This window comes from Nannospalax galili, unplaced genomic scaffold (assembly GCF_000622305.1).
Source record: "Nannospalax galili isolate Female #2095 unplaced genomic scaffold, S.galili_v1.0 scaffold34, whole genome shotgun sequence".
Classification (NCBI taxonomy): domain Eukaryota; kingdom Metazoa; phylum Chordata; class Mammalia; order Rodentia; family Spalacidae; genus Nannospalax; species Nannospalax galili.
Window position 1 is genome coordinate 3,645,779 of NW_008338996.1, and position 9,267 is coordinate 3,655,045.

At 43.5% G+C, this 9,267-nt stretch overlaps 1 protein-coding gene and 1 long non-coding RNA gene across 3 annotated transcripts in view; one reads left to right on the forward strand and one right to left on the reverse strand.

The window, feature by feature from the left end:
* Positions 1-7,015, forward strand: part of Brinp1 (BMP/retinoic acid inducible neural specific 1) — a 185,342-nt gene extending 178,327 nt beyond the window's left edge. The window contains exon 8 of one of the 2 annotated variants that reach the window (XM_008833478.2): positions 4,918-6,832. In XM_008833478.2, coding sequence (XP_008831700.1) covers positions 4,918-6,055 — 1,138 coding nt within the window. In that variant the 3' untranslated portion in view covers positions 6,056-6,832. Of the gene's footprint in view, positions 1-4,917 lie in introns of both variants that reach the window. The other variant, XM_029563717.1, reaches the window with a different exon arrangement.
* Positions 6,035-8,935, reverse strand: LOC115070455. The gene is made up of 2 exons (XR_003849606.1): positions 8,459-8,935; positions 6,035-8,330 (listed from the first exon to the last, which is right to left on the reverse strand). It is a non-coding gene; the product is annotated as an uncharacterized LOC115070455 (long non-coding RNA).
* Between the last annotated feature and the right edge of the window lie 332 nt (positions 8,936-9,267).

Below are 9,267 nucleotides of genomic sequence, written 5' to 3' on the forward strand. Positions count from 1 at the left end.
CTCTCTCCCTCCCTCTCTCCCTTCCTTCATCCTCTCCTTCCTTCTCCCTTACTCCCTTCCTTCCTCTCAGGTTCCATCAAAATAAATCGAAATCTCATCGAACAGAAAGATACTGATTTGACTGCAAATAGAAGTTGCTGTGGATGGTTCCCTACGGATTAAGAAAGACATTTTAAAACATGGTTCCAATGTTGCCTCACACTGACTGCACAACAGTGGGGCTGTGTGAGCATTGCAAGACCCTCCCATCAGGAGCTGGCCTATTAAGCCGTTTCCCTGTCGTCAAGGTTGAAGAGGCTGTCATTGACTAGCCTGGGAAAATGGTATTTATAGATCACAGTCCCTCCTAACCCTGGTTCCTAGCTTCTCCCTGCACACTCGTCAAAGAGCCCCAATTATCTGTGAATGGAGGAGAGGGACCCTGGCAGGTCCAGAGGAAGCAAGAAATGTGATAATAGGTTTTTAACATGTTCAAATTTTCTATATTTTTACATTTTTTCAATTTCTTTCTCTTCTTATGACTTGCTTCCCCCTTCCTGTTTGCCTAATTGTTGTGATTTCACTCTGTGCTCCATGCCAGAGGTAGAGAGGTTGGCACTGAATGGGAAGTAACTTTCTGATGTCAGATAAGCTTCCTCAGCTCTCAGGTTCTCACTATCTTCTGTCACACTCTGACGATGATATGTGCCACTCAGGGTGACAGTACCGATGAAGAGCCCTCAGCATCAGCATGCTACACACTGGGTGCCCAATAGTTCTAAGGCACAGAATCCCTCTGCTGGTTTAGGGTACCACTCCCATTGGAATCTTTACTACTCAGATCCCTGGAAGGAGACAGAGTGGGTAGAGATCATTCCGATTGAGGCTGATTTCACACCAGAAGTGCCTTGTATTTAAGAAGGAAAACACAAACACAAAAGGGAATGAGCTTATTTTTCAGTTTTTATTCTTCTCAAAATGAAATATTTAAAAACAAAGGATGTTCACTGACCTGGGGAATCAGAAGTCACTGATGGCACTTCTCCCTCTCTGATCCTCCTGCCTTTGTAGAAAAGGAGAAGTTCGTGCCCCACCCCACGGCCCATCCAATGTCCACATTCCTTGAATCTGTAGATACTTATAATGGACTTCAGCTGAACACCTCTGCTTTTATCTTGCCCCAACTGATTATACACCATAACATTCTGTCCAGTGGCTCCTATGAAACCCTTCTGCTTAGAAGCACCATCTAGTGGCTCTGAGTAATCTTTCTGCTATCTCCCCCATCTTGGGCCCATCATTTCCAACAGGATGTTCCTTTCTCCCTTCTGTCATCCTTCCCCATTCCCCACCTTTCCCCTCTGTTTCCTCTTTCTGTTTCCTAGGCCTTACGCTGCTTACACCCCCTCCTTCACACCACCTCCCCTCTGGGTCCTCTTGCTGTATCATTAATGCCTCCTTTGATAAAACCCACAACCTCACGATTATTTGGAGCTCAGGAGTCGCAGGTGCCACGCAGCCTGCTAATGCATCTCAGAGGGCCTCTGTCCCCAATCCCTCCTGCCTGACAAGGCTGGAATCCTAATTTCCCACAAGCCTCCTTGCTTGTTGCAGTATCACCAGGAACTTTCATCCTTTTATTTCCCCCACTGAGGATTCTGAGAGTTCAGCCACAATGAAGCATTGATTCAAGGAGTGGGGGCTGTGGGCCCGACAAAGGGTCCCAAAGATGAGACACGAGAAAGGGGGCGCTCTACGGGGTTATAGAATGCCTCGCAGATGGGAACAGAGGAGCTCTAAATGGGGTACTGTCCTGTTACTTGGAGAGGGAGTGACAGGGGCAAGTGTGGGCCTTTTGAAAGAGGTATTTTGAAATGATGCTCTTGTCAGATGTAACCACGCATTCTGAGCCGCATGGAGGGCCCCTGCAGCTCACAAAATATCAGATGACTCATACCTCAATATTCAGTCAATGTTTGAGAGGTGGAGCCACAAGGCTCTTTATCATTCCTGCCGGGTTTCCTGAAGCCTGGACCTGCTGCTGTTCTCCAGCCTGTAATAGGATTGGTCTCACGAAGCAGAGCCTTGGGGCTGTGTGGGAGGACGGTATTGGGAAAACCAATACTGTGGTCCTGAGGCGAGTGGGAGAAGTTTGTTTTTCTTTCTTTCTTTTTTCTTTTTTCGTTAATAAAATCTAAGAAGAAAATATTAATATTCTTTTTTCATTCATTCTGCAAACATTCGTTCAGCAAACATAGAGCTAGCTAAGCTGCATGCTAGGTGTAGGGGAAGGAAGGCCCCTCCTGCCAAACTTGTAGGTCAGAGGGGTAACTCACAAGGAGGCAGTTACAGCAGAACGCCTTGGGTGTTGTGAGGGAGGTTTTATTGGCAGGTGGGGGATGCTTCTGTGGATTTAACAGGTTGAAGCTAATTACTCCACTATTTTTCTCTCAGCTGATAAGCAACTCATTTAAAGCCAAGTGAGCCAGGCAGTCATTTCAACAGTATCCATTTTCAAATGGATATAGCAAAATGGTTTCTCTCAGACCCCAGAGTGATAGAGACGTCCCAGAGAATGTCTCAATACCTTCAAAGGAAGAGCTTATTCTGGGATATGAGTTCTTTTTATTATTACCTTTTTCATAAGTGCTGTATGCCAGAATTTTCTCAGCACTTTGAATATGTTATCTCAGGAATCCTCATGCCAGACACATGAGATGAGCTTTGTTATACTAATTTTAGAAGAAGATACTGAGGACTCCAGAGGTGGAATGGCTTGTTCCTGGTTCCAGAAGAGACTTTATTTTTCCTTCCTGAATTCAGCTCTACTTGAGCTAGCAGCATCCATGCTCTTCAACCTTAGGCTGCACTGCCTCCCTGCTGACTCCGGTGTTTATGGCTTGGTGATTGTGAGTCATCAGTAGAAATGGCAGAACAGATGGGTTGCTAATGCTTCCCACCACAGGGAGTACTGTGCAAATGGGCTTCTGTTTCCAGTCTCATGAACTACCAGCACCATCATCACCATCAACATCACCACAGCACATGCAGCCCCAAGACAGGTTTTCTTGACTCTGGCTTGATAGATAATGTCAGCAGGTCAGGAGACTTCACTGCTCACTAGTCATATGAATTTGAGTCTATCCTCCTGCCTCTGAGCTTCTGTGGCTATGTCTATAAAATAGACCTGCAATCCCTTTGCATGGATAACATGAGCTGAGCTCTGTCGAACCCTTAATGCCAGCTAAGTTTGGAGTTAGGCTTCACATAAAAATTCATGTAATCCTTACAGCAGTCCTGTGCAGTAGGTGTGATTGGGAAGGTGAAGGAAACAGTCCCATCTCACTTATTCTCATATACAGAAGAGTCAAGATTATATCTCAGACTAACCTTGAATCTCAATTCATTGTCAGGGTGATGGTGTTAGGCTCCAGTGAGAACTGGGAATGATATGCCCTCTTCAGGGTACAAAGTGTTAGACACATATATGGGACTATCTGTAGCATGGGAAAACAGCCAAGCGGGGGTGTGCACAGAAATGAGGAAAGACGAGAGGCCTCCAGGCTGATGGCCTTACGTATTTTTACCGATTCTGCTGCTGCTTCTTATCTGCTTACAGATCTGTCTCCACTGAATTGCTTTAGTGGTTGGAATCTGAATGTAGACACTGGCATCATTTACATTGTGGAGATGCAATGGGGAGGAAATTTAGAGACACAGGTTGCAAGAGAAATACTACCACAGAATTGAGAATGTGGAGCTCTGGAAAAAAGGGAGATGTACTTTTTTTTTTCATGTTTGAGAATCCTCTGTGAGAATCATGTAAGATCATCAATATGGAAGCACTATATGATTTCTAAAAAGGGTGCAAACTGGCTTGTTTTTCTTTTTTTTTTTACTTTTTCTCTTTTTCTTTATTAATTTATTATTGAGCTTTTTAAATTTCATAAAACATTTCCCACTCAAATCCAGAACCCCCGTTCCCATCCCTGCCTATTCGCCCACTGAACCCTATGCACTCTGCCATACATGCTGAGTCCTATTCATTCAGGTGTTTGTACCCAAGTGTCCTTCAGTGTAATGGCTTGTTTTTCTTAAAGTGGTTTGACATGGCATCACTTCATCAGGGAAATGTGTGGAGAACATTAAATCTGCTGATGTAGATTTAAAAAAATAACAATCCTTAGATCTTTCCCATGAATGATTTCTCAGACATTTTTGTCATCCAGAAGGGGTATTTGTGCTTAGATGCTTTTATTTCCTAAGCTAATTTCTTTGCATCTATTGCATAATGGAATGAATAAAGATGGATGGATCCCCAACATTTACTTCACACCCTTTTCCTTAAAGATGAACACAGCAAACATTAGAAGCATAAAGGACAGTGTGAGTCAGCTGTTTTGTGACATCACAAAGGAGTACAATGGAGTTCTTAAAATTTACATTAATTGTATTTCCTATTGTAACTGATTTGCCCAACATTTTTCTTTTGTGCTTGTGTGTGTGAGCGTGTTTATGTGTGCATAGGGTACAAGTATGTGGAAAGGTGCATGTATAGTATAAGCACATGAATGAGTATGTGGAAGGCAGAAGTCAGTCCTGGGTATTGTTCAACAGTCATCCACATTGCTTTCTGAGATGGAGTCTCTCATTGCAACTTGGGGCTGTCCAATTAAGACAGGCAAGTTCAGGGATCTTTCTCTCTTTGCCCTTCCAGCACTGAGGTCACAAGACTATGCTGCCACAATGGATGCTGAGGATGGAATTTGCATTTTTATGCTTATATAACAATCATTTTATCTTTTTTATCAACTGAGTCATCTCCATAATTCATCTTTTTATTATTTGAGTTGCTCCAACTTGCATGGTCAGGGTCATGGAGCACTCACAACCCCACCAAGAGTGGCTAACATTCTCAATTTCTCCTCTTTCCCCCAGGACAATCCAGCAGTGGCTTGCCAGGGTCCAGTCACTTCTTTACTGCAATGAGAATGGGTTCTGGGGAACCTTCCTGGAGAGCCAGAGGAGTTGTGTTTGCCACGGCAGCACCACCCTGTGCCAGCGCCCCATTCCGTGCATCATAGGAGGGAATAACAGCTGTGCTATGTGCAGCCTGGCCAACATTTCTCTCTGTGGCTCATGCAACAAGGGCTACAAGCTGTACAGAGGCCGCTGTGAACCACAGAACGTGGACTCTGAGAGGAGTGAGCAGTTCATCAGCTTTGAGACCGACCTGGACTTCCAGGACTTGGAACTGAAGTACTTGTTACAGAAGATGGACTCGCGCCTCTATGTCCACACTACCTTCATCAGCAATGAGATCCGCCTTGATACCTTTTTTGACCCCCGGTGGCGCAAGCGCATGTCCCTCACTCTCAAGAGCAACAAGAACCGCATGGACTTCATCCACATGGTGATCGGCATGTCTATGCGCATCTGCCAGATGCGCAACAGCAGCCTGGACCCTATGTTCTTCGTCTATGTGAATCCCTTCAGCGGGAGCCATTCGGAGGGCTGGAACATGCCCTTTGGGGAATTTGGCTACCCGCGTTGGGAGAAGATCCGGCTCCAAAACAGCCAGTGCTACAACTGGACTCTCTTGCTGGGCAATCGGTGGAAAACTTTCTTCGAGACTGTCCACATCTACCTACGTAGTCGGACTCGGCTACCTACCCTACGTAATGATACTGGCCAGGGCCCTGTGGACCTGTCAGATCCCTCAAAGAGGCAGTTCTACATCAAGATCTCCGATGTGCAGGTGTTCGGGTACAGCCTGAGATTCAACGCTGACCTCCTTCGTAGTGCGGTGCAGCAGGTCAATCAGTCTTACACCCAAGGAGGCCAATTCTACTCTTCTTCATCGGTGATGCTCCTCTTGCTGGATATTCGGGACCGAATCAACCGCCTGGCCCCTCCTGTAGCCCCGGGGAAACCCCAGCTGGACTTGTTCTCCTGTATGCTGAAGCATCGCCTGAAGCTGACCAACAGTGAGATCATCAGGGTGAACCACGCCTTGGACCTCTACAACACCGAAATCCTCAAACAGTCGGACCAGATGACAGCCAAACTCTGCTAACCCGGGACCCTTCGCCATGGACTTCCCCTTTTGTTGTAAAAACACAACAGAACAAAACAAAGCAAAACAAACGAAACAAAAAATTTGTAAAATGTAATTAGTATTCAAAGGAAAGGAGGAAAATCTTCATTTGTTGGAAACTTAAGTGTTCTAGCAACTGTATAAAACCGTGGGGCATGTCTGTTACTTCTACACTATGTCTTGAGGAAGGGTCTCAGCCTTTTGTGGAGCTTTGAGCTGGTGGCTTCTTAGGCCTCAGGTGCTGTGAGGAGGGGGGAAAGGGGAGAGCATATGCAATGAATTGTAAAGATCTCTGCTGTGCAGGTGCTAAGATTAAAGACTAATAAGAGAGAGAGATTGTAATGTACCACTGACACTGCCATTTTTCCTTGTGGGAGGAAATGGACGTAGATAAAGAAGATATTTCTTCGGTTAAGATTTCTTCCCTCTTTATGCTTAATTCTTTGTGGCTCTTTTGTTTCTCAGACAGGGGTGGGGAGACGTAGCGGCACTGCAATATTACCCATGTGGCTTCTTTCCTTCTCAATAAACTAAAGCTAATGGAAGCTGGCCAATAACAGGTGGGGCTGGGAGAAAATATGGTCACATAATCATAGAACAATAAGTAGTCATAGCTATTAGCTCCTCAGACTCCTTGGTTTAGGAATAAGCTCAAAGGTGAGTGGCATGCTCATGAATACACCCGCAGTAACTGCCTCAATAAGGATTTGCATCTAGCCTTCTGATTCCCTTGACAATATACATTCTTCCTAAGCACTTTGGCCACTTTTGTGTTTTCTGCTCCTACAACTTTGCCAAAAGGTGAAGGATTCTTCTGTTGAAGATTGTGTTTGATAGTTGTTATGTCTGTGTGAAGAAAATTTTACCATCTACTTCCTCCAAAAAGAAATATAGTATAGTGTCATATTTCCTGAAATGGTTTCCATATTAGAGATAAAGTTTTACTTTGAAAAAAACCAATGACCAAACATGAAGATGATGATCATGATGATAATGATGTAAGTTTTAGAATTACATTGGTCTATAACATCTTCCCCAAGTATCTAAAAGAAATCACTATTTTATTAACTCATAATACACATGAACACATGCACACATACCCCACCCACATGCACAAATATAAACAATGCCACATCTTTAGATCTATGAAGGGTGAGAATCCTTGTGAGGGATGCAGATTTACAGCAGAATGAGAGATTCAAGAAAGAAAGCACATCTCAAAGCATTTCCGCAGAAGACATAAGCAGACATTGCTTTTCAGCTTCTCAAAACTCATCATTTGTCTTTCTGGAAGGTGGTGGTTGCAAAAGGTGTTTCTCCACCATCTGGATACTCATTTCTGCGTTTATAGGAAACCGGTTAGTTTCGGTTTCCATTTCCCTCACATTCTTTTTTCAACAAAAGGAATAAGTAACTCCCATTTCAGCTTGGTTACACAGCCTGTATAATGATGAGAATAGCCCTTCATATTTGCCCATTATCCCCACTGGCTCCAGTTCTTCTGAAAGCATTTGTTCCTTATGATACTGTTTCACTATATCCTGGGTAACTCTAGCATCTAGCACCATATATCTTCATCCCTGATGTGCTTTAAAGTGAAAAGGGAGGGCTTTAGTGCATAAAAGGTGAAGAATTACCTAGTTTGTTTAAGTATAGATAAGGGAGGAGACTTTTTTTCTAAAATAGCATATGCTAACTTTAAGTGGCATATGTTTTGTGACTCCTACAACATGCATTGTGTGCATTTTCAGACCTCAACAACTGAGGAAGTTCAGTGTTCTCTCAGTTTAGAAATTCTTCATGCCAACGACCACACTGCAGCTTATCCCCAGAGCACTAGGTTTATCAGAAGTTCAGTGAATCATCAAACATTTTTAAGTATCTTCTAGATGGAGCAAATCAGCAGTATAAATAGTTGTAAGGGAAATGGCCCATGTATTTATGACACTCACAAAGTAATTAAAAAGATAGACGTAGGGGCTGGAGAGATGGTTCAGCATCCACATGGCAGCTACGAACCATCCTTAACTCCAGTTCCAGGGGAATCCGAAACCCTCTGCTGACCTCCTCTGCATTGCACAACATGGGTGCATTCACATACATGCAGGCAATACACTCATACACATAAAAAATACAGACATATTAATGAATGTTTTTTTAAAATAATTACAGAACATCAAAATGAGTGCTACTGTAAAGTCAGACATAGAAGAGGAAATCTTAACCTTGTTCCCACACCTTGAAGTTCCCACACCTTGAGGAAGTCTTAACCCTGTTTCAGGTTTGATAAAGGCTTTATAAAAGGAAAGGAATGGTTTTGTTTTGAATGTTGAGCAGTCATCAAAGGTTGGACAAGTTTAAAAGAACAAGAAGTTCCCACACCTTGAGGAAGTCTTAACCCTGTTTCAGGTTTGATAAAGGCTCTATAAAAGGAAAGGAATGGTTTCGTTTTGAATGTTGAGCAGTCATCAAAGGTTGGACAAGTTTAAAAGAACAAGATGACCAGAGAAACATGAATGCAAACACAAAGGTATAACTGTGTCTTTTGAAAGGCATTTAGAGCCCGGCCATGATAGTAATGTTAAATGGAAGATCCGGTCTAGGAATGTGAGAATTTTGACTGTACAGGAGAAGAAAACCAACTATCCATAATCATTGTAACTTAAAGAATGGATTTCAGACTGATTACCCTTGGCTCTTCTTCAACCTCTTCTCCATCTCTAACTTCCAAGCACTTCCCTCACGTCCTAATTGATGTTCCCTTTTATTGCACAGCACTTTACAGGTTACTGGCAGTCTTCCTCTGCAGTATGCTGCCCCTTCTTTACCACAACATGATTAGGACCTTCAATTTGAGTTCCTCACCCCACTGGGAATTAGATCACTTCTGAGGAAGCTAGTCCCTGGAGAAAACCGATTGTCAGCATCCATTGATTGCCTGTAGCTTTTCATCTTTAGGTGGGACCCCCATGAAATTTCCCCCATCCTCCTTAGACCCATATCTATCTCCCTTCACAAAAATCAACTCCAAATGAAGCAAAGACCCTATCAGGCAATTTTCAAAGTCTTGGCCCAGGAATCCACATTAGTCAGGGAATAAGATAACCTGACATCAAAGAGTTGCAGCAGTTTCATGGTCCTTATTTGCATCACAGAGATTGTACAACTAGATGTGTCTTGCACAGGAGTTC